Genomic DNA, 26,991 nt, shown 5'->3' with positions numbered 1-26,991 from the left:
AAGTCCTTCGAGTAACCGGAACTAGCGTTCTTGTGTTGGGAGCGTAGTGGTCGGTGTATTGCGGTCAATGCTTGTGTAAGTACTAGGACTCTATCAGGTTGTCATTTTGGGATTTTTGTTGGCACCCGGGTTTATGTTTTATATTATGGAACCTAAACTCCTTTTGTATAGACTCTGGTATGGTACAGTGTATGAATAGAAAGAACAGTTTCCGCTACCTATTCATCATATTTGTGAATATGTATAATGTGTACGAGAACCCCATAGGGTTGGACCCTCATTCATTATGGTGTATCATTGGTATTTTGTATGGTACAAGGACATGTTAGGTTACTAATTCACCTCTGGGTTCCATTACCAGGTTCGGGACGTGACAGGAGGGGACTCACTCGATCACTGGTTGTGATTGAAACTCAGTGAGGATTATACTCAATTTGCACAATAAACACTCAATTGATTTCAATCTAAAAAATTACGGAGGAATTCAACATACACAAATACTCCTTCTCACTGGTAATGTCTCTCTCTACACCACACATTATATTACACGCACACACGCGCGCGCACACACACACACACACATATCTATTTATAGCAAAGCATCTGACGATAAGTGAAGATTATAATCAATAATGGTGGGCTGAAGTTGGTGAAGAGTTGGTTGCCGCCAATCTCCAATGTCAACAGAAACGGCTAATTGGTGCGACTGCCGATGACCCTAGTCAAGTTTAATTTTCAACATAAACTAGTTAGGGATATACCTCAATGAGACTTCTTAAACCCAAGACGGGGGTGATCTTGTAGTCACTGAAGCCAGCATCGCAGAAGAGCTTTGCCCATTCTTTCTTAGTCCGCTCTTTCCCAGTGACCAAAGTCATCATCAGCACATCAAAGAACAGTTGGGTTTCCACAAACTGAGACCGTTTATCATCATTATCATCGTCTAATGATGATAATCTTTCTTTTTGCAGGCTCTGATCCATTAATGTCATGTCGATTATTATCACCTTCCCCCCCTTTTCTTTACTGGGAATGGCCTCTTTGCATCGCTTTAGTATTTTTACACTCTCGTCATCGCTCCAATCATGCAATATCCACTGCATTTTGTACATATATTTGAAAATGTACGAAAGGGGAAAAAATCATAAAAAAATAATCCACCCGCACAATATTTTATTCAGGCTTTAGAAAATGGGTATTGGGAATTGCCCACAACTTGGAATCCAATCTCTTCATATTCCTGCTTAAACATGTGACACTTCCAGTGTATACTGTATGTAATTGGAAGCAATGGGAAATTATTTAATCTATTGGAGTTGTCCTTTAGTCTTTCTTGGAATCTCATGCATGCAGCGGGGTCCACCTTTCATAAAGTTGGATGTAAGTCCAGGCCAATTCTATTCATTCAAAACAATTTGCAGCTCCATTATCACGATGAAAAGAGCTTGAAAAAGGATAATTATTATTTTATGCGCATTTAGTTTAATTTTGATTGAAATGATTGAAACTACTTTATGATATAATTTTAGGTGAAAGTAATATATAAATCACATAAACAAATTTCATTCACAATCAGTATGGGTATAACATTGATATTTAATAATTTTTTACATATATGTCATCTTTCATGTGATATGTGTTTAGGTTGTATTTATTTGGCAAGTTGAGGATCAAAATATATATATATATATATATATATATAGAGAGAGAGAGAGAGAGAGAGAGAGAGAGAGAGAGAAACAAAAATTAAAGAGCATTAGATCTGTTAGTGAAGAATTTGCAAACATGTATTACACCTGTTAACATTGCTGAAAAGTTATTAAAACTATGTTTTATTATGATTCAACAAGTTTAAACTTTTAGGAGTATTTGATTTGGATATAGAATTCAAGTTCTAGACTTTCAATTATTATTTAGTTAAAATTAAAATTATAGCATATATAAATATATATATATATATATGAGATTAAAATATATATCCCATTTATGGAGTATCACACTTTGTTGCATTTGTGTGTGTGTGTGTGTGTGTGTGTGTGTGTGTGTGAGAGAGAGAGAGAGAGAGAGAGAGAGAGAGAGAGAGAGAGATTTAGTAATTTACATTCATTTATCAATTTGATTGTTATTATAATATTTATACCGATAGTTTCCAAAAATATTTTAAAGTTTGGGACTTCCATGCATCTTATAAGTCTCAAGTTAAAACTTTGGCAAGAGTGAAACAGAGTATGTGTTGATATTCCAGGGAATCATAAAATTGATATTCATGGTGAAAATTTATTAACCTTACGTTTGATAGAGGTTTTCGATTTAGACTTCTCTAAATTTAAATAAAATGTAATATAAATTATATTAAATTTATGTTGTTAGACACAACATATGAAAAATCACTAAAATATTTTCAAAAAATTATTAATTTTTTTTGTTTTTTTAGAGTTAGTAAGATGAAGAGGGAGGAATCAGACCAAGCTTGGGCCAAGGTCACCCTTTGCTCCAAAGCAATATTCATTTTCAGTAAGTGTCTAATTAAGAAAATAAACATACGGATAATTCCCGTGCAGAAGTAATAGTATAGTAAGTTGGGTTAGGTGATTCGTATGGACATAACGAAGAAGCTTAATGCACGAATACATACCTTAAGTAATACAGCATCCGCGGGTGGAATAGCCTCAAACATGTCTCCTCCAAGAAACTGCAAATTCTCACACCACTGCTGCTGCTGCGCTTGCAAGCCCTCAACCACGTGCGGCAGGTCAAGCACCGTGCACCTCACCGCCGGGAACGCCCGCGCGATGGCCATAGCCAAAGTCCCCGTGCCCCCGCCCACGTCCACCACCGACTTCATCCCCTCGAACACTCCCCGGCACTCGCTCACCACCACCCTCCCCACCAGCCGGGTGTCACTGGCCATCGCTTCCTTAAACAGCTTATTCAGTCCCCCTCCACTCATCCTTTCCCAAAAGGGCCTCCCGTGCGCCAACTGAAACGCCGAAGGGACGTCGTTTTGGAACCAGGCGGCAAGCATGTGCCAGGGCTCCGTCAGCACGGGGTCCAGCATGGCTAGCACAAAGGGTGTCACGCTCATGGGGTCGTCCTTGACGAGGAGGCGGGAGGCAGCCGTGAGGACGTAGCCTTCTTCTTCTTCTTCGTGGCCGTTGATTCTACATTTGGCGGAGGCGAAGAAGCTGGAGTGGACGAGGAGGCGCATGAGTCGGGCGACGGCGGGGGCTCTGGCGGGGGGGACGCGCAGCTCCATCACCAGCTGGTGGAGGGCCATGGGCCCGCCGCCGTGGCGGTGGATGGCGTCGGGGATGCCCAGCTGGATGGCACACTTGAGGGACATGGAGTTTATGAAGTTGAAGATGTGGTTCCATATGTGAGCTTGAGGCTTGAGGAGATCCTCATGGTCATCAGTAGTACTGGCTCGCTTATTATGAAGATCCCCATTGGCCAACTCCATATATGATGATGATGGAAGATATTGTTAATCGATCCTAACTGGGTTTGTACAAGTAAATGCTTTAAGGGGGATATGATTTCTAGCTAGGCTTGCACTGTGTACGATTGTGCGAATAATTATTTCAGGAAAAAGTTAAGGTTTACGGACGGAACAGAGAAAAGGAGGAGAGAGAGAGTTGTGAGACAAAGAGAGAGTGTGCTGACGGGAGAGAGAGAAACAGAAAGAAAAGAGAGACGGCGAGTTCGGTGAAAAATGAAAAGAAAGAAAAGGAAAAGAAATAAGAATAAAAATTATATATTGTTGTGAAATGAATGGTGGATGTAACCATTCATGTCTTTAACATACCTGTCTCATCTCTTTCATATTTTTCATGTATGTGAATTTATTATTACTATTAGACAAATTCACATGGTCCTTTCACGGCTATATAAATGGAATCACCTGATTGAGATAAGGAGAGGAAAAACGAAGAATGTAGAGTGCACAATATTGAATGTACAGAAAATAGAGAAGAGAGAAGTAGGAGAGAAAAGAGAAAGTGAGATATTTTGTTAGGTAAGAAGGTGAGATATTTGTACAAAAGTCAGATATATTTTGTAATTTCTCTTAAAATAGTGGATTTCAGATCCTATCCACCCGTGGAGTAGGTATAAATCGAACCACGTAAATCCGGTCTCACATTTATTTAAATTTTTTTAATATTTTATTTTGCTTGTTTTCATTACTTTCTGATTATCCACGTTTATTTATTCCTATATTATTTTATAACACGTTATCAGCACGATGCTCTACCCAGCTGATATATTTATATATATACCGCTTTAATGGACGATTTTATTTTTGTTTATTAATACCGCCTCAATGGCTAATTTTATTTCTCTCTATATATATATATATATATATATTACCAATCTCCAATAAAGATGGTAAAATATTCCTCCTGAAGAGCCTATATATTTAATCTCCCGAAAAAATAAGTCTCCTGAAGAGACAATATATTTAATCTCCAGAAGAGAAAGTAATTGTTTACCTTTTAAAGAGGGTATATTTTTAATTTCCTGAAAAAAAAATTATATTACTATTTCCGTATCATTTCAGTTACTATGTTTCACTTTTCTAAATCGCTTTATTATTGTTAATTTATTCAAATGTCGAACTTAAGTAAAGTTTAGTTTGTTCCCCTTAACATCAAAAGCAACAACTATTTCTCATGGATTCTTGATATAGAAATCCATTTGAATGCAATGAACTTAGGAAATACAATATTAGATGAAAATACCGCATCCTAGTAAGATCGCGCTAAAGTCATGATCTTTATCCGACATCACTTAGAAGAAGAATTAAAAACAGAATACCTCACTGTTAAAGACTCACTCGTCCTATGGAGAAATTTAAAAGATAGGTTTGACCATAAAAAAATAGTGATTTACTAAAATCTCAATATGAATGGTTGCACCTAAGGTTGCAAGATTTTAAAATTGTCAGCGAATATAACTCAGTTCTACATAAAATTAGCTCGAAGTTAAAGTAATATGCGGAGAAAATATTACTGATGAAGACATGTTAGAAAAAACTTTTACTACTTTCCATCCCACTAATGTGCTCCTGTAGCAACAATATAGGGAAAGGAAATTTGCTAACTTTTCTAAACTTATATCATGTCTTCTTGTTGCTGAAAAAAATAACGAGTTTTTGATGAGAAATCACCAAACTCGTCCAACTGGTTCGACCTAATTCCCTAAAGTGAATATAAACACATCTCGTGGACAAGGGCGAGGCCGCAGGAATGGTCGTGGGTATGGTCACGACCGTGGTCAAAATAATTACTAGCATCGACGTGAGGTAACAAACCCCTTGAAGAGGGATGACCCCCAGAAGATGGCAAATGATCAGAATCCGTGACCTAAACACTATGAAACTAAATGTTACAGATGTGGAGGAAAAGGTCAGTGGTCGCGTACCTGTCGTACACCTAGACACTTGGTAGATTTATACCAATCATTCATAAAAGAAAAAGAAAAGAGTAAAGAAATTGAAACAATTTTTGTCGATAATATTATTCCAATGGACCTTGATACTGAACAATCCAACTTTGTGTATCTTGATATTGTTGATTTCCTTGTAAATCCAAATGAAAATAATGATGTAATATTTTAGGACATACATATAGTAAGTAATATTGTATTTTGATAAATTGTTGCTATCATTATAGTATTGAGCTTTTAAAATATTTACTGTAGTGAAAATTATCTTAAAGCTTTGAACAAGCCTAAGATGTCTATGGAAGAAATTTGTTTAGCTGATAGTGTGACAACACACATAATTCTTCGAGATAGAAAATACTTTCATTATTTAAAAATATCATCAACAAATGTTAATACAATATCTGGAACTACAAATTTGATTGAAGACTCCGGAAGAACTAATATAAAGTTACCCAATGATACTTTATTACAAATCGATGAAGCTTTATACTCTTGCAGAACCATAAGAAATTTGTTAAACTTTAAAGATTTAAGATTCAATGGGTATCATATTGAAACCACAAATGAAGGAAGTAAAGAATTTCTTTACATTACTTCCATTATTTCTGGGAAAAAATAAATTTTAGAAAAGTTGTCAACCTTATCTTCTGGACTATATTATACAAATATTAAAGCAGTTGAATCATATAATGTCTTGCACTAGAAATGCAATGACCCAAAGTTATTTACATTTTTGCATGATTGTCTTAGACATTCTGGAGATGTAATGATGCAAAGAATTGTTGAAAACTTATATGGTCATCCACTAAAGAACTAGAAGATTCTTTTGTCTATAGATTTCATGTATACTGTCTGTTCTCAAAGGAAATTAATTGTCAAACCATCTGTTTCGAAAGTAAATTTTGAGTCACCCAGTTTCTTACAAAGAATTCATGGTGATATATCAGAACAATACATCCATCATCTGGACAATTTAGATACTTTATGGTTCTAATTGATGCATCTACTATATGGTCACATGTTTCTCTGCTTTCTACTCGAAATGTTGCTTTTGCTAGACTTCTTTCTCAACTAATTAAATTACGAGCTCATTTTCACGATTATCTAATTAAATCAATTCGTATGTCTAATGCTGGTGAGTTTACATTCCAAACTTTTGATAACTATTGCATGTTACTTAGAATAGATGTTGAACATCTTGTTGCTCATACCCATACACAAAATGGTTTAGCTGAATCTTTTATTAAAAGACTTCAACTTATTACTAGGCCTATGATTATGAGAACCAAATTGCCCATATCTTTTTGGGGACATGCTATTCTTCATGCTGCATGTTTAATTCGTATAAGACCAACTGCTTACAATAATCTTTCACTCATACAATTAGTCTCTAGGCAACAACCTGATATCTCTTATTTAAGAACTTTTGGTTGTATAGTATATGTTCATATCGCCCCTCCTCAAAGAAATAAAATGGGTCCTCAACGTAAACCTAGTATCTATGTTGGTTTTGATTCTCCTTCTATTATTAGATATCTTGAACCTTTAACGGGTGATTTGTTTAAAGCACGGTTTCAAGATTGTCATTTTGATGAAACGGTATTCCCTACATTAGGAAGAGCAAAATTAGTGCTTGAAACACAACATGAAATATGGAATGCCATGAGTTTATCTCATTTAGATTCTCGTACAAATCAATGTGAACTTGAAGTTCAAAAGATTATACATTTGCAAGGGATTGCAAATCAGTTACTTGATTCTTTTGCAGATACCAAGGCCTGTTAGTGCAAAAGATAAGACTCCCAGAAGGAGAAAATTGAAATTTGTAAATGCTTCAGAAGAGGTTACATAGGTAAGTAATCTAATCGACATTCACAAACCCATTTCTCCTAAAAATGAAATCCTTATTATAGAATCTCCTGAAAAGAAATCTCCTCATGAAGAGGAATCTCCTGAAGAGAAAACTCATGAAGAGACATCCTTTAAAAAGGGACAGGTACCTGGAAATAATAATGAGATCTCGATACATTACACAGGAGAAATTTAGGATAGAAATAAAGTTTTTTTCAATAATACATTTGTATATGCAATAGCTACTGACATTATTAGAAGTAATGAGGATCCTAAACCAAAATCTATGGATGAATGTTGATATAGAAGTGATTGACCAAAATGGAAAGAGACTATCACATCAGAAATAAACACTCTTTTAAAAAGAAAGGTTTTTGGACATGTAGTCCAGATACTAGAAGATGTTCAACCCGTTGGATACAAATGGGTATTTGTGCACAAACGAAATGAAAATAATAAAATTACTCAATATAAAGCAAGGCTTGTGGCACAAGGTTTCTTGCAGAAACCCCGAATTGATTATGAAGAGACATATTTTCTTGTAATGGATGGAATTACTTTTAGATTCCTAATTGGACTAGCAGTTGCTGAACGACTGAGCATGTGTCTTATGGACGTAGTAACAACAAACCTATATGAATCGTTGGATAGTGAAATTTATATGAAAATCACTGAAGGTTTTGAGTTGCTTGAAGCAAAACCTAGTAATTTATATTCAATTAAACTCCAACGTTCCTTATATGGATTAAAGCAATTTGGGTGCATGTGGTACAATTGATTAAGTGAGTACCTAGTGAAAGAAGAATTCATAAACAATCCAATTGGTCCATGCGTTTTTATTAAAAGATCAGAATCCGGATTTGCAATAATTGCTATTTATGTTGATGATTTGAATTTAGTTGGGACTCTTGAAGAGTTCACTAAAGCTGCTAATTATTTAATGACAAAATTTGATTTGAAAGATCTAGGAAAGACAAAATATTGTCTTGGCCTACAGATTGAACATTTAAATGGAAAAATTTGTGTTCATCAATCTAAATATATTAAAAAGGTATTGAAACAATTCTATATGGATAAAGTTCATCCTCTAGGATCTCCAGTGATGATGCGATCACTTGATGTTAAGAAAGATCCATTTCGACCTTGTGATGATGGGGAGGAATTACTTGATTCTGAAGTACCATATTTAAGTGCTATCGGTTCTTTGATGTATATGGAAAATTGTACTAGACCTGACATTGCATATTTGTTGTGAATCTACTAGCAAGATACAGCTTTGCTCCTACTCGGTGACATTAGAATGGAATTAAATACATTCTATGTTATTTGAGAGGTACATCTGATTTGGGTCTATTTTACTCATTTAATTCCAAATCTCAACTAGTAGGATATGCAGATGCTAGATATCTATCCGATCCTCATAATGCTACATCTCAAACTAGATATGTATTTCTTTATAGAAAAACTATTATATCTTGGAAATCAGTGAAACAGACGATTACAACAATATCCTCCAATCATTCTAAAATACTAGCTATTCATGAAGCTAGTAGAGAATGTGTGTGACTTAGATCAATGATTTCTCATATCCAAGAAAATTGTAGCCTTCAGTCAATCAAGGATATTCCAATAGTTTTGTATGATGACAACGCCGCATGTATAGCTTAACTAAGAAGAGGATAGATAAAGGGTGACAGGACAAAGCATATCTCTCCAAAATTTTTCTATACACTTAAACTCCAGAAGAATAGTGATATAGATGTACAATAGATCCAATCAAGTGATAATCTAACAGATTTATTCACCAAGGCTTTACCAACTACAACATTCAAAAGATTGGTTCATCTTATCGGAATGAGATACCTTAAAGATCTTAACTAGATAAGTTAATATATGGGTGACATCCAAGGGGGAGTGTTGTGAAATGAATGGTGAATTTCATCATCCATGTCTTCAACATGCCTACCCCATCTCCCTCATGTTTCCCATGCATGTGAATCCATTATTATTACCAGACAAACCCATGTGGTCCTCCCACAGTTATATAAATGGAATCACCTGATTGAGATAATGAGAGGAAAAACCAAGAGTGCAGAGTGCAAAATACAGAGTGTAGAATATTGAGCGTGTAGAAAATAGAGAAGAAAGAAGTAGGAGAGAAAAGAGAAAGTGAGATATTTTGTAAGGTAAGAAGGAGAGATATTTTTACAAAAGTTAGATATATTTTATAATTCCTTAAAAAATAGTGGATTTCAGATCCAATTGGCCCCTGGAGTAGGTATAAACCAAACCACGTAAATCCGATTTCACTTTTATTTATTATTTATTTATTTTGCTTGTTGCAATGACCCAAAAAATAATAATAATTAAAAATGATTATTAATTAATTAATTAATTAATTAATTATTATTAAGAAAATTAATTAAATTAAGAAATTTGAGGATTTTGGATATATATATATATATATATAAGTATATATATAAGTAAGTATATATAAGTGTGTGTGTGTATATATATATATATATATATATATATATATATATATATATATATAAAATGTTAAAGTAAGGATAAAGGAAAGAAAAAAAAGAAAAAAAAAAAAAAGGAAACTTAGTGGTTAAGTTCTGGAGAAGCAGGAAAGGAAAGAAAGAAAAAAAAAATTCTCTTAACTCACGTTCTCCACTCCTCTTCTTTCTTCGATTTTGCGGCGGATTCTCGCCTAATTGGAAATCCGAAAATATCACTGGACTCCATTCTTCGCCACCGACATATCTACCGAAGTGGATTTGTCGTAGGAGCAACGTGGGCATATCTCCTGGGATAAGGCAAATTCTCATTCTTACCACAATTTTTCTTAAATTTTAAGCCAAATGAACAATCGGACACCACCACGAGAATCTAGGGATTGATTACACGTGAAAACTGCGTAATTGGGCATTTTAACCCAGTCTTTATGACTTATATTTTTAATTAAATGTCAAAATTTGTCCAATATTTTAATAAAGTGCCAAAATAATCATTCTTGAGTTTTATTGCAAAATTTATGAATTTTTTGTAATTTTTTTTTTTGTCGCAGGAAAAATCCCAGGAACCAAAACCGATACCTGTTGGTATTTCATGCATAACTTTTCCGTTCGAGCTCCAATCGAGACGATTCAAATTTTTGGAGAAATAGGAAAGGATTATCTACAACTTTCCTGTTTTGCATTTTATAAGAAACGGGCTCTAGAAGGGTCAGATTTGCAATGAATAGAGAACGAAAAAAATGAAAAAAAAAAAATAATAATAATAATAATAATAATAATAATAATTCGGGCTAGGTCAAGTTACCGGGCCAAGTTGGTCTCGTAGGTCTAGGGCAAGCCAATTTTTTCCCATTTAAATACTCTCTTGTTCTTCCTTTTGCCCTGTTGGGTGCTGCCCCCAGCGAACTCTCACTCTCTCCTCTCCTCTCTTTCTCCTTCTTCTTCTTCTTCCCTGTTATGTTCTTTCTCTTGTCTTGTTTCTCTTCCCGCCCTTCCTTCCATTCTCTCTCTTTCTCTTTTCTCTATTCTCTGCTTTCCATTCCCTTTTTCTCTCCCCTCTCGGTCTTCCTCTCCTTGTTTTTTCTCTACAAGTCCTCTCACTCAAGCTCTCCCAATCCCTCTATTCTCTCTCCCGCAAGCTCCATCAGTAGCCAGCCTGCCAGCAGCCATACCCGAGTACTTCAACTCTTCTGCAATCCTCCATAGCAGACCACTGCTCCGAGACCTTCCCTATTCCACCACACACAGCTCCAGCAGAGAGTTGATATAGCAGGCACCAGTAGCTGAACCCCTCAGCAATACCAGCTCCTCCACTCTCAGCCAAGCACTCCTCCAGCAGCAGCCACAACAGTTTAACTCCACTCTGCTACTGTTGTCTAAGGAGACCTGAGGAGATTCTTCATGGCACAGAAGAACACCAGCACAACCACTGCACAACCAACCTCCATCTTCAACAGCAGATCCTCACGGCCCTCAGCTGCCACTCTCCAATGCACCCTCGGCCAGGACTCATTCCAGCAGCCCTCTCGGCTAGCCCCTGTCACTACTGCAATTTCCAGCAGTCCTGCTCTGTTCTCTCTATCTCTCTCTCTCTCTCTCTCTCTCTCTCTCTCTCTCTCCTTCCTTTAAAAGTGCCATTGAATAGTTGTTTTCTCTATTTAATTAGTTATTACACTTACTGAAGAGTTATTTAAGTGAGTTTAATGTTTTCATTTAAACATAAATTTTTTTATTTCTTTTATTTTATTTTATTTTTATTTACCTCGAAAGAATGTTCTTCTTTTCAGATTTTTTTTTTAGATTTAATTTTTGTTGAAGCTTGGGTTGGTTTGATCAAAGTTCGTATTGTTCTTATCGTGTTCCATTATCAGTTGAGCATTAAATTTCTGTTAAGTTCACGTTACGTTAAATTGAGACTTTGGTTCGTAATTTTTTATTTGTGTTAAAGATTTGTTTTTATTACGCATGTGTGTGTTTGGTTTAGTTTCCATTGTGTGTTTTTAATTCCATGTTCTAGGTTTTCATTTTTAATTAACGCGTGTCCCAATATTTCCTTAAGTAGGCTAGGGTTTCCATTGTTTGCTCCTTAGTTCCCCATATGTTAGTTTTAGGGTTTTACTTTGCGTGTTATTTTAATTAGTTTGAATAAATCTCAACAACTTTGAAAATCCCGAATCTGAACTAAATTCAAGACATTTTTGTTTTCGATTGGAAAAACGTAAAATCTGATATTAAAACGCATTCCTTGAGGAGACGATTTAGCCCCTGGCTGAATATTACACGACGTAACTCCTATACTTGGGATAGCTTTCGAGCTACTCATTTTTCGAGTGAGTCAAGTTTTTGGCGCCGTTGTTAGGGAATGTCGGTCTTAGTCTCAAATTTGCATTTTTCCCGTCATTTTTATTAGTTTTATGAAAAAAAAAAACAGAAAACAAAAACAGAAAAAAATTGAGTTTTGAAAAAATGACTGCACCTGCACCGCGCACGATAATGGACTTTTTGCAGCTTGAATATACCACTGCATCCTCTTCCACTGTTTTGCCTTATGACGAGCTTAATTTCATGATGCAGCGCAGGAGAACGTCATTGCTACCCGAGTTCTACGGGACAGAATCTAAGTGCCCCTATCAGCACCTAGCAGAGTTTGAGTTAACCTATAATATGTTTTTCTCTCATGGTAGAACTGACGAATCTATTAGACTAAATTTATTTCTTGCTACTTTGTAGGATAGGGCACTGATCTGGTTTCATTCATTGAGACCTCACTTTATCACTAATTGGGTTGATATGGAGCATGAATTCCTGCATGCATTTTGTCCCTCACAGAAAACTCAATTTTTGTAGGAACAAATTCTTAATTTTGTGCAGTAGGATGACGAGACATTTCGGGCTTACTGGAAACGATTCAAGGATCTGCTAAATACTTGTCCACATCACAGGTTTGACTCATGGAGGTTAGCTGATTATTTTTATACTACTTTTACCCCTGATTGCAAGTATTTTGTCCAGACCATGTGCAATGGAGAACCCGTCAGCGAGAATCCAGATCAAGTATTATCATTCTTTGATTACTTAGCTGACAATGTCCCACAATGCAACACACGATACACTCAGGCACCCATGACTGCACACACCCTATCAGCACAATTAGTGGTGGTGATGCATATGAACCACCAAACTACCCAGATATTCCTCCACCACAATACCAGCCACAACAAATCCCTCAGAGCTGTACGCCGTCAGAATTTCTGGAGGATAGCATAACACAGATGGCGAACATGCTCTAGCAGTTCATGCAAACGCAAGTCGGTCATAATAAGGAATTGTGGGACACCATTAATGCGATAAGCACGCACTTGGACATCTTAGAAAATGAAGAATTGCTCATGGAACCTTAGCCTAGTCCTCAAGAGTACCAGCAGCCACACCAACAAATACACGATGTTTCTCTTGAGACAGCAGAGACCACCACTACTTCGAGAAGCGAGAAAGAATTTCCCCAACCTGAGATGCTCATCGTCGGACAACCAGTTGTCCTAGCACTAGAAGTCACGGCTGAATCAGAAGAGGTCAAAGAAAAATCAGAGGAAACGGGGCCAGAAGCGGAGCAGTTAGTTGATGAGGAGACTGATACTCATACGGAGTACCAACCTGTGGTACCTTATCCTCCGAGCTCAGAAACCATGGAACCGTCACCCCCGCCTGAATCAGATGTTAAGGAGCCTGATGTGGAGGCAGACTCTTGCAGTGGTATGATGATATGTACACCCGATAAAGAGGGTGACCAGTCTGGTGAGCATATAATTTTCAAAGAACCAGGTAAAACCTTTAATGTTAATGCTTCTGAAGAACTACAGGTAATTGCTCCAATAACTTCCCATCACACGTTAGTTCGTAAAGAAGCACATTTCCTGGACACGATGTTGAATAAAGACCCTTTCTTGTCCACACACGAGGGTCAACCTGCGCACGTATTGTTTGGTATTTTGACACACATTAATTCATTTGAGGCTGATTTTCGTGCAGGTATGAAAACTAATCCACTGTGGCGACTCAAATTTGGAGAACCGCCGGTGCAATTTATAGACCTACGGCCACCAGACAAAATTCCTCCTGAGCCTCCGCTAGACATTGTGATGTTTTTCTTTTCCTTCTTTTCCTTTTATTTTATCTTATTTTATTTTTAGTTAGTTTTCAGGTCTATCTTGTAGTTCAGTTTTTCTTTTCCATTACTTCGCCACTCAAGTACGCCTTACTTTTCGCGTGCACAATCTTTTCTATTTCCCTTATGCTTTCATATTGAGGATAATGTTCCACTTTAGTTTGGGGGGGGGGATGAGCATTCGCATATGACACTGTGCACGTACACGTACCGAGTTTTAAAAAAAAAATTAAAAAATCAAAAAAAAATCAAAAAGAAAGAGAGAAATAAAGGAGGAGCACTGAGGAATTGCACTGCACTATGCCATGCTTAACACTGACTCATACCCTTTACACACTTGCATATAACTTAAGAACAATACACTTGAGTCAATCATGCGTAGTTTCTCTTTATATGATTTTATGACTCCATGAAGAATTGATTGGTTGTACATTCGTGTTAATCTGGTTATATAATTTCATGTATTTACACGGCATCTCACAAGGCTGAATAAACACATTCACATGATTCATTACACTTAGGGTTTCCTGTGAGCACTGAGAGAACACCCGTGGCGACTATGACACCTTGTGAGATATCCTTGAGCTATTTATCTTCCTTTTGAGTGTTAATATCAAATCAGAATTCACAGAACTCAATTCTCTTTTTCTGGATGATTCCTTGTACACTAGTCTTTGTTTTTGATTTGCTAACCTAGAGGTGACACTTAGTGGGGAGATAAAAACCTAGGTCTTGTAGCCTACTCAAAATGTGAAGGCTGAGCCACCCCTAGAGTTAGACTTAGTTCATGAACCCCTATTCGAGCTCAATTCCCATTGATAGTATGAAAATTACAAAAGAAGTGTTAAGATTGTCCTTCTTACTCAAGAAAAGACAGAAAATAAAGAATGAGTAGAAGAAAGAACAAGAAATACACATGCGCATGAGATGAAATACTAATGTTTGCTCCATAGAAAACCACAAAAAATCAAGGACACGACACATATTTTCCACGTACGAAGATTCTTCAACCGATTAATGCCTCAGATGCATTCACGACAAGTTTGTGAGTAAGTTGATCTAGGGTGGTCTCAGTTGGATATGGCGAGTAGGTGAGAAGATGCTAGAGTGAAGGACCCGACACCTCATAGGTAGGCTAGATCCTTTCCAGACTAGTCCACTCCATATAATTAGTGTTTGTTCCTTTTAATATGTGGGATGTTTGATCGCGACACTCTTCTTCACATATGATGAGTGAACCCATTCCTTTTGAGTGTTCTTTAGGGTATGCCAATTAGGCCGAGTCAAAGCAACCATTCTGTAGGTGTCCACTGGTATCCTAGGTGTACTGAGTCACACACATCACACACACCTCGAGAGTTTACCAGTTTATACTCGAACTTATATGATTGCATGAACTCTGAATGTGCCACTGATTAACTTCATGTGAGTATACTGCTCCCAAATCACATATAAACGATGAAACTTGCATGAGTGACGTGCTTTGGAGTCGTGTGCATTGAATATGAACGAGCTTGTGTGAAATTCAGTTATGTTTTTGTATGTGAAGTGGTATAATTATGTCGCATGTGCATTGATTTCATGATCACAGGAGTATGTAGTTGTAGACACCACCCTGAGATTCATTCACGTCATTTGTTAGAGACTAGCAAAATGTTAATTGTGGGGTGTGATTACGCGTGAAAACTGCGTAATTGGGCATTTTAACCCGGTCTTTATGACTTATATTTTTAATTAAATGTCAAAATTTGTCTAATATTTTAATAAAGTGCCAAAATTATCATTCTTAAGTTTTATTGCACAATTTATGAATTTTTGGTAATTTTTTTTTTCGCAGGAAAAATCCCGGGAACCAAAACCGACACCTATTCGTATTTCGTGCATAACTTTTTCGTTTGAGCTTTGATCGATAAGATTCAAATTTCTGGAGAAAGAGGAAAGGATTATCTACAACTTTTCAATTTCGCATTTTGCAAGAAACCAGCTCTAGAAGGGTCATATTTGCAATGAATAGAGAACAAAATAATAATAATAATAATAATAATAATAATTCGTGTTGGGTCAAGTTACCGAGTCAAGTTGGTCTCGTGGGTCTAGGGAAAGCCAATTTTTTCCCATTTAAATACTCTCTTGTTCTTCCTTTTGCCCTGTTGGGTGCTGCCCCCAGCCAACTCTCACTCTCTCCTCTCCTCTCTTTCTCCTTCTTCTTCTTCTTCCCTGTTATGTTCTTTCTTTTGTCTTGTTTCTGTTCTCGTCCTTCCTTCCATTCTCTCTCTCTTTCTTTTTTCCCTATTCTCTGCTTTCCATTCCCTTTTTCTCTCCTCTCTCGGTCTTCCTCTCCTTGTTTTTTCTCTACGAGTCCTCTCACTCAAGCTCTCCCAATCCCTCTATTCTCTCTCCCTCAAGCTCCATCAGTCGCCAGCCTGCCAGCAGCCATACTCGAGTACTTCAACTCTTCTGCAATCCTCCATAGCAGACCACTGCTCTGAGACCTTCCCTATTCCACCACACACAGCTCCAGTAGAGAGTTGATGCAGCAGGCACCAGCAGCCGAACCCCTCAGCAATACCAGCTCCTTCACTCTCGGCCAAGCACTCCTCCAGCAGCAGCCACAGCAGTTTAACTCCACTCTGCTACTGTTGTCTAAGGAGACCCGAGGAGATTCTTCATGGCACAGTAGAACACCAGCACAACCACTGCACAACCAACCTCCATCTTCCGCAGCAGATCCTCACGGCCCTCAGCTGCCACTCTCCAGCGTACCCTCGGCCAGGACTCATTCCAGCAGCCCTCTCGGCTAGCCCCTATCACTGCTGCAATTTCCAGCAGTCTTGCTCTATTCTCTCTCTCTCTCTCTCCTTCCTTTAAAAGTGCCATTGAATAGTTGTTTTCTCTATTTAATTAGTTATTACACTTATTGAAGAGTTATTTAAGTGAGTTTAATGTTTTCATTTAAGCATAAGTTTTTTTATTTATTTATTTTTTTTATTTACCTTGAAAGAATGTTCTTGTTTTAAGATTTTTTTTTTAGATTTAATTTTTGTTGAAGCTTGGGTTGGTTTGATCAAAGTTCATATTGTTCTTATCATGTTCCATTATCAGTTGAGCGTTAAATTTCTGTTAAGTTCACGTTGCGTTAAATTGAGATTTTGGTTCGTAATTTTTTATTTGTGTTAAAGATTTTTTTTTATTACGCGTGTGTGTGTTTGGTTTAGTTTCCATTGTGTGTTTTTAATTCCATGTTCTAGGTTTCCATTTTTAATTAACGCATGTCCCAATGCTTCCTTAAGTAGGCTAGGGTTTCCATTGTTTGCTTCTTAGTTCCCCATATGTTAGTTTTAGGGTTTTACTTTGCGTGTTATTTTAATTAGTTTGAATAAATCTCAACAACTTTGAAAATCCCGAATCTGAACTAAGTTCAGTACATTTTTGTTTTCGATTGGAAAAACGTAAAATCTAATATTAAAAGACATTCCCTGAGGAGACGATTTAGCCCCTGGGCTGAATATTACATGACGTAACTCCTATACTTGGGATAACTTTCGAGCTGCTCATTTTTCAAGTGAGTCAGGGATGATCCTCTACAAATCTAGCGGAGCGAATTTCTCGTGGGGTCGTTGTGGAAATAGCCCCAAAATTAGGATAAATGGGTTATTTAGAAATTAATTATTATTTAATTATTGTAAATTAGGAAAGGTTAAAATAATATTTTATTGGAGTTCATTTGATTGAATCAGGATTCGGGTGAGCGCTGCGGGTATAAGTTTGGGAGCCTTGTAGCCGTTGTACACACCCTATTTTTGCCTTAGTCAAATAGAACAAGGGGTCCTTTCTCATTGTATTATTATTATTATTATTATTATTATTATTATTTTCTTATTTTTATTATTATTATTTTATTATCACTATTATTTCATTATTATTATTATTATTATTACTATGATTTTTTATTGTTGTTATTTATATTATTTATTATCATTACTATTATTTTCACTATTATTATTATTATTATAATTATTTTTACTACTATTATTTTTCTATTAGTATTGTTATTACTACTATTAATATTATTATCATTTTATTTATATATATATATATATATATTATTACTCTATTATTATTATTATTGTTATTATTATTATTATTTTCATATATTATTGTAATTACTTTATTATTATTTTTATTAATTTTCTATTATTACAATTATTATTATTATTATTATTTTCATATATTTTTATTATTACTTTGTTGTTATTATTATTATTATTATTATTATTTTGCTATTATTATTATTATTATTATTATTGTTTTATTATATTATTTTATTATTAGTATTATTAGTATTAGTGCTATTATTATTTTATTATTACTTTTATTATTATTATTATTTTTATTAGTGGGTTTAGGGTTTTGGCGAATGCCTATGTAAAGGCCTTATTCACACAGCCAAAGCAGGGGGGGCGCAGCGCACAACAGCCGGGGCGCGGAGACACACACAAAAAAACAACCATCTTCTTCTCTAGCCGCAGCTCTCCATCACACAGCACCACCCTTTATCTTCCTTTACAGCTGTAGCACAACAACCACATAGCCTCTCCGATGCTCTCACAGCCTCACTCACGGTCACACAGCAGCCCTCACCTCCCCCTCCTTCAACTCCATCTCGCCACCGTTCCCACAGATCAGAATAGGCAAGCCACCACCACTCCTCTGCTCTCGGCAACAGCACCAGCCGAGAGCCACCAACCGACCTCGCCTGCAACTCCGGCCACGAGATTCTCCAGCCATCATCCTCAGCCAACACCCGCATAAACCATTGCTTCAGACCAACCTCCGTCCACACGGCAGCAGCAGCGCCGCCGTTGCTCCCTGCAGATCCAGTCCAGCCCCTGCAACTCTCCACGACGACACCACCAGGGCCCCGAGCACTTCTCCAGCTGCTGGTCCTGCTGGAAATCGAGAGCAGCTCCCCAGCACCAGCAGCTGTCGCCGTTTCTCCATCGCCGCCACAAGCTCTCTGCCCCGCCGCCTTTCGCCGTCGCCGAGCCTAGCTCCGATCACCTTTCCTTGCTGTCCTCCACCGCCGTCGTCGTCTCCGGCAGCCCTTGCTGTCGTCGCCGCTCCTAGCCTCAATTCTCCGGCGGTACCCCCCCTCTGTAAGCCTCTCTGCATAACTCACACACACGGGAACACACACATACACAGAATACACAACAATGCCCAAAGGTGAGATTTTGTTTTGGTATTTATTTATTTTAATTATTATATATATATATATATTTTATTAATATGGTTATATTTGCATCTGTTTTGTTATTATGCATATATATTTATGTTTATCATGGTTTATTGTTTTATATGGATACCGCATATATATGTATATTGGTTATGGTTTATTATATTGTTTTTATATTCATGTACATATTATGATTTATTCTTTCATATTGTTATGTAATATTATGGTTTACTATCTAATATTGTATTATCAGCATGTATATATATATTTTTTATGGTATGCTTTTATTATTACATTTGTTTCGTATGAACATGTATGTAACTTATTGTTGAATATTATATTGTTTTCGTGTATATAATTTTTTCTTATGATATAACACTCTTATTGTTACACTTGTTTGGTATGAACATGTAGATGTTGTACTTTTGAATATTGTACTATTATTATTATTACTATTATCTATTATGTATTCAGGTTATTGATTATTATCATCAAGTTAGTATTCAGGTGATGTAATATTATATGGTTTTCATTATGATTATATTAATATTGTATATTTTGGGTTTTCACTATTGTCATGTTGATGATGTATATATTTTTTAGGGTTTTGATTAGTTTACATTGTTTTAGGTATTTTTAGGGTTTCCTTTATTACATGTAATTATTATGGTATTATAGTTATTTATTGTGATATTTTTTTTATCTTAAAATATTTAGTACTAATTATTTTTGGAATCTTAATATACTTAGTATTAATTATTTTTAATACCTTAATACATTTAATATTAATTATTTTTGGTATCTTAATGTATTTAGTATTAGTTATTTTTCAGCATCTTATTAGGTATTTTTAGAGTGTCATTTATTACGTGTAATTATTATGGTATTATAGTTATTTATTGTGATATTTTTTTTTTATCTTAAAATATTTAGTACTAATTATTTTTGGTATCTTAATATATTTAGTATTAATTATTTTTAATATCTTAATACATGTAATATTAATTATTTTTGGTATCTTAATGTATTTAGTATTAGTTATTTTCAGCATCTTAATATGTTTAGTATTAATTATTTTTAGTATCTTAATATATTTGTGTTAATTATTTTTGGTATCTTAATATATTTAGTATTAATTACTTTTACTCTCTCAATATATTTAGTATTAATTATTTTTTTTTATAGTATCTTTAGTGTCTTAATATATATAGTATCATGGTATTTCATTACTTACTTTGATATTTGTAATATTTTAGCATATATGTATTCCTATTATTATAACATGTATTATGGTAATTTAATTTCTTAGTTTATTATCTTATTAATATATATTAAAACCTCTCATACTAGTATTTTCCTATAAAAATTTTATATACAATTTCAAAATTTGGGAGTATATTTTCTTAAGTATTTTCTTAATTATTATCCCTATGATTTTAATGCTAGGGTATTAGCCTTCGGGCTTCACGTATCTTAAGCTCTGAGGGAATATATATGTATATATTATATTTATTTATTTATTTATTTTTTATATGTATTTATAAATTCATAAAAATGAGTAATTTAAAGACTTATTAGATTAACTTAAGGATAATTTCAAATTAATTAGGTACCGTTCGTAAGAACGGGCGCGTAGGGGGTGCTTGTACCTTCCTCTCGTGTAATCGAACTCTCGAGCCTAACTCTAGTAACGTAGACCCATTCTACCTCTAACGGAGTAGTAATCATGTGTTTAACCACACTAAAAGGTTAGTGGAGACTCCGACATTCCTTATTTTTTCTTGAAAATTAAAATTGATTTTTATTTCGCCGCCCAGGGCACACGCGCTCTAGGATGTCGTGACAACCGTGGTTCAGGGAATCAAGTAAGGGGGAATAAAATTATATCAGTATTTTATTAAGGTAAACCAGTTATTTACAAGCATATGAAATTTATTATTTATCTATATGATTTTCAGAATAACTTTATTACTGGAAAAATGATGATTTTTGTTTAAGATTCATATTTGGGATAATTGCATATGATATTAAATTCTTGTGACATAAATTGAATATAAATTGTTGTGGCATTTGGGTTTGCATGTGGGGGTGTTTGGAATGATTATGACATAATGAATAAATTGTTATGTTTGACTCATGTGTGAAAATGTATTGATCTGTTGGGATACTGTGTGGGAAATGAATTGATCTGTTGGATTCCTGTGTGGAAATGCATTGATGCGTCTGTGTGAACTAACTGGTGTGGTTATTCGTATGCATCTCAATATAACGTTGGCATGAGGAGGTTGTTATATTGCCTAGATATAAATCATGATATAACGTTGGTAGGTCAAGGAGCTCATCATATTGTCATTTATATGGGATAGGACATTGGCAGGTCGAGGAGCTTGTTCTACTGATGTATGACGGGTAGGTCATGGGGATTGGATACTGGTGAATACTGGTGCTTATGTGGGCCACGTGTAGATAAGAAGTACGTAGGTGCCTGTGTGGGCCACGTACTGAGGACATTGGAAGATGAAATATGAGATGCATGATTCCTGTGTGGATGTGTTATGCGCATGTGAATTTAATTATAGCATAAAAATAATGGTATAGCATATTGTGAATGTATGTGTGCATGCGGCGAGGTAAACATACCACCAGGGGCTTGCTAAGAAAGGCGAGTGCTCTGTTAGGTAGTTTCTTGGTATCAGTGCAAAGGGATGCTACTTGTATGGGCAGGTAGATATCCCGATCCTCGGAAACCTTCGCCTTTAAAATAATAAAGATGTGTGTACTGGCGGCAAGGTAATACTTCACCTAAGGGCTTACTGAGTAAGGTGAGTGCTCTGGTAGGTAATTTTTAGAACCAGAGCAGAGAGAAACTACTTCTATGGGAAGGTAATCTTCGCTATCCTCGGAGACTTTCGCTTGCATAAAAATTATGTACTTGTGCACATTGGATGTGTGTATGATATTAGATATCGGAAATGTTATTAATGGTGCATTTTCTTAGTTGTTGTTGATGTTATATGAAAAGCAGTTTATTTTGAAATATAAATATTAAAACTCAGTTGTCACACACTGTTATAACTTATTCCACCCTTACTGAGAAGTGTCTCACCTTAGTGGATTAACAATTTTTCAGGTTCTTCTGGAGACCGGGTTTGAAGGCCTACGTTGGGATTGTATTTGCTGGTTTCTTTCTGGGTTATTGTGAGATACTAATACATATATACAGATATATATTTGTACTAGGTTATGTTTTAAATGTTGGATGTGAATATGGATATTTGGATGTTGTAGTATTTGTTTTTGGAATGTTATATAGAACTTTGGTATTTATTTGAGGTTATTTATTTATGTTCCACTGCGTGCATGATAATTATGGTATCAGATGCAAGTGATTGGAATACGTGGCACCCGGGCCCCACTTGGTGGGTTTTGGGGCGTCACACTTGTCTTCATTACTTTCTGATTATCCACGTTTATTTATTCTTTTATTATTTTATAACATATATATATATATATATATATATATATATATTGAATTTTTAAAACAAATGTGGTACATTTGTCATTCTATGGATGGTGACACATGGTATGATCAAGACTGCACCGAGGCGACATGGCGCAATCCGTGGCACAATCCTAGTCGTCCAAATTATGTTTTCTTTGGATGGTTGGATCACTGCCACGTGAGTGATCCGTGTCACAAACTTAGTGCCTTTTGGACTTTGCCACATGATGAGTGATGTCACGCTGATGTCACCACCATGCTGCAATAAATATTTTTTTTTTAAAAATAAATAATAAAAAATAAGAAATTTCTACACCACGTGTCGTCATCACTTGCTAAAAGGTAGCAAGCCTTTCACTTAACCGGGTTATCCTAGTTTGACCCGGTTCAACCACCCGGTACCCGTTTGTCTCTTCTTGGACTACCAGTTTATTTTAAATTTATAAAAAAATAATTAATTTTTAATTGTTAAAAAATTGGGAAAAAAAGAAAAAAAAAAGGAAAATTATTTGAAAAATCAGAAAAAATAAATAAAAACTATTTGAGTTAATTTTTCCTCAAATAAAAAAAATAAAAAAATAAAATACCAAAAAAATAAATAAAATGGAGAAAATAACTTTTAAATCCCAAAAAAAAATACAAGAAAATGCTAAAAAGTTCATAAATTTTTTTTAAAAAATATGGAAAATTTTGGGAGAGTTTTAAGGACTTCTTCCTTGAGTTTGATGAATATTTTTAACCATTTCATGTATTATATGTAGAAACCTGAACCCAAAAAATAAAAGAAATAAATAAGAAAAAAAAAATTTAAAAAGCGCAAATTAAGCAACAGGACTCGTTGACGAATCTCTTGTTTTCGTCGACAAGTGCACTTCTGTAATTTGTCGATGAAGTACTGCACTGTCGAAGAAGAAATCCAGAGAGCCAGGAAATCTCAGGCTTAAGGTTTGTCGATGAACCTCTTCTTTTGTCAATGAATGTTCTTCTGCAATTCGCCAACGAACACTTTTATAAAAGAAACCATGAGATATTTTTTAAGAAAAAAAATAAAATATCTTCTCTCCCTCTCTCTCTCTCTCTCTCTCTCTCTCTCTCTCTCTCTCTCTCTCTCTCTCTCTCTCTCTCTCTCTCTCTCTCTAACCACGAACCCCATCTCTTCTCTCTTCGATTTCTTGTCGTTTTTGGTTCGATCGACAATTGGAAGTCACCATAGTGATATAAGAGCATTTCTTTACAAGTCTAGCGGAGTAGATTTTTAAACTAGGCTTTCTAAGCACCACTCAAAGGTTAGGGTAAGATTTAGGGAATTAAGCAAATTTGATGTTTTTGGGAGTTTAATCATTTATTTGGAGTTTGTCAGCCTGAGAAATGTTAAAATAGTATTTTACTTAGGGTTGAGTTGCTTAAACTAGGATTTATGAATTCAGGATTTGTGTGAGTCTCACAGGCATAGTTTTGGGATCCCTACAGGCGTAACTTTAGGAAAATAGGTAAAGGGATTAAGTTAAGTCAAACTTTTATTAAGTTTGAACCGATTAAACTGCTTTACATACATGTATACTATGATTTCAAAGGTTATTTCAAAAACTGATCCTTCAAAATAGACTTTATAAATATAGGATATACGATATGATATTTTGGATAAATTGAACGGTGGAAAACTGGGTTTTATCTTACGAACTACATACTGTGTTTTTCTTGGTTGTTTAAATGGCTATGTTCAAATATTGAATTGTGTGGCAGGTGAACAATCGGTATTGGTTATTGTATAATCGAATTTGGGTATGGTTGTGAAAATATTGAGCTGTTTGCAAAACGTACTGGAACTACCTTTGCAAAGTACTGGGTTTGATTTGAAGGCTATGAGTCAAGTTTTATTTAACGGCCAAAAGTTGGGTTTTATTTGAAGATTGGAGGTCGAGTCTTATTTAACGGCTGGGGGCTGGATTTTATTAAATGGCAGGTTCTATATGAATTGAGATTTATACTACATTTTTTATTATTTACATTGCATGATATGGTTTAAGAACCCAAATGACCAGTTGTATTGTGAGCATCGTACTGTTGTTAGGGAATTATTGCGAGACCATGTGCGCCCACACTGTACTGAGAAGTGTAGGGTGGTCTCAGCCGACTAACCTGCGTAAGGATGAAATACCTTTCCTAAGGACCCGGGCCAGGAAGTGGTAAGGTTATCGGACCTACAACTGAGTTGTAGATGCCTACAGACGTACTTGCAAATGGTTACTTTGATTGTGTCTGGATTGATCCCCTAGGCATAAGTCCATCTTTTGGGCCGCACAACTCATACCATAGGGGAAGTAAATGGTGTGTTAGTCCCAGGGAGTGTCTTCTACGCATATATGTTGATTTATGTAAATGGTGTGATTATTTATTGAATTGGTTTATACTGAGGAATCAAATGCATATTTTTTAACTGTAAAGGTGCGAGTATTTTTATATGAATTACAATGCATAAATGTTTATAGTGAAGTAAACTCTCTACCCGAGGGCTTGCTGAGAAGGGCGAGTACCCTGATAAGTACCAGTTGTTGTCATACCAAGTTGCATAAGGTATTAGAGCAAAGGAGAGCTATATGTATGAGCGTGTAATCTCTCCTATCCTTAAGAACTTTCACTAATAAATAATTGTGTGTGTGTGTGTGTGTGTGAGTATGGTCAGAAAATGATTTTATAGTTGTGGTTAATTTTCAACTGATGATATTTTGTATACATTAAAACTCACGTTGACCACACACATATATTAACTTAATCTTCCTTACTGAGAAGTGTCTCACCCCAATATACAAATCGTCTTTTCAGGACCATCTCGAGATCGAGCGTAGTGAGTTTTGGGGTGGGGTGATAGCTAGAATTAGTTTTTTTGAGTGTGTATAAAGGTAGTTTAGAACTCTGGTAATATATTTTAGAGAATGTATCATTTATTTCAGCTGCATTTTTATAATGAATATGGTATCAGGTACATAGACGTCACTAAAGTAGAACCCCGAGCCCCACGTGGTGGGTCGGGGTGTTATAGGTGGTATCAAAGCCTAGGTTTGTTAGGTTCTGTAGACTTCGATGGTTAATAATTACCGAAGTATAGATTGAGATAAGTTAAGGATAGGAATGGGTAGATTAGGTGAGTTTTGGTCTAGAAGCTTAGAGGCGGAGATCCTTTGATGGTCTTCTATGTTTTTCCTAGAACAATGATTTTAGAAAAACCATGGTAAATCCATCGATGGTTTCGTTTCTGGGTTGAGAGACTGGAACTTTGAAATTTATGTGGGAATGTTAGGTCGGTTAAGTATGAGCGTAGTGCCGGTGTTATGGTTAGAGGCCGGTATCTTGACGATTTTGTGGTAGGATTGTGTAATTGATTCTTTTTAACTACGAATTCATATGTTATATTATTTCTTCATTTCGTACTTGTATCAACCATTATAAATGTGGAATTTCTAAGTCGATTTCTATCCTATATTCAGGATGGATTCCATGGGAAAATGGTATGAATTTTCAGGTCGTTACATCCATATTTATTAGGCATCAATTGAATTAGTATAAACTCTATTGGTCAAGACCTAGTCCCACACTTCCAACTCTTGCACTACTATATGCGCCTCTGAGTTTGCGCCATGCCCACATTTAAACTCAAGCACAAATACTCAATTTTCTCATGATCAAAATTAAAGCCCCTAAATTCATGATTTGAAAAGTAAAAAAAAAAAAATTATAATTTTGTGATTGGTTATAAAATGTTTAACAATTATCAAATTATATTTTAAAAAATAAGTTCAATTATTTTATTACAAAATAAATTATTCATTGGATCGTAAAAATAATTATATTAAGGATGAGAATGACAAATTATATATATATATATATATATATATATATATATATATATATAGTCATCATCTGCCATGGATTATCCAATCTGAACCATTATAAATCCGTAATTTAATTAAGTCGGATATGGATTATAATATCCTCACCCGATAATCCACCTAATATGTTTGATCTACTTTCTCAAGTCTACCCAAACCTATAACTCTTTGAAAAAGAATTTCCTTTATTTTACTTTTTCAAAAATTAAAATAAAGTGACAACTCTGTTTTTCAAATAAGAGGATGGGTTAGATAAGTAATGATTTGTTTTCTATATTTTACTTATTTTTCAAAATGGTCACCAATTTAGTTTTCAATAAAATGAGTCACTCGAATCCAATATTGACAAATATCATATTAATTGATATTAAAATAATACT

General features: G+C 35.3%; 1 protein-coding gene across 1 annotated transcript; it reads right to left on the bottom strand.

Annotated features, from left to right (window-relative positions):
* Positions 1–584: 584 nt before the first annotated feature.
* LOC131148782 (trans-resveratrol di-O-methyltransferase-like) lies at positions 585–3,462 on the bottom strand. Its single transcript, XM_058098700.1, has 2 exons — positions 2,636–3,462; positions 585–1,097 (listed from the first exon to the last, which is right to left on the bottom strand). The coding sequence occupies exons 1-2, from the start codon at positions 3,458–3,460 to the stop codon at positions 750–752; spliced, it is 1,173 nt and encodes a 390-aa protein (XP_057954683.1). The 5' UTR covers positions 3,461–3,462; the 3' UTR covers positions 585–749.
* Positions 3,463–26,991: the final 23,529 nt, after the last annotated feature.

The sequence above is a fragment of the Malania oleifera genome, chromosome 2 (assembly GCF_029873635.1).
Source record: "Malania oleifera isolate guangnan ecotype guangnan chromosome 2, ASM2987363v1, whole genome shotgun sequence".
NCBI classification, from domain to species: domain Eukaryota; kingdom Viridiplantae; phylum Streptophyta; class Magnoliopsida; order Santalales; family Ximeniaceae; genus Malania; species Malania oleifera.
Note: the sequence above shows the minus strand (reverse complement) of the source record. Positions and strands in the feature narration are given on the sequence as shown.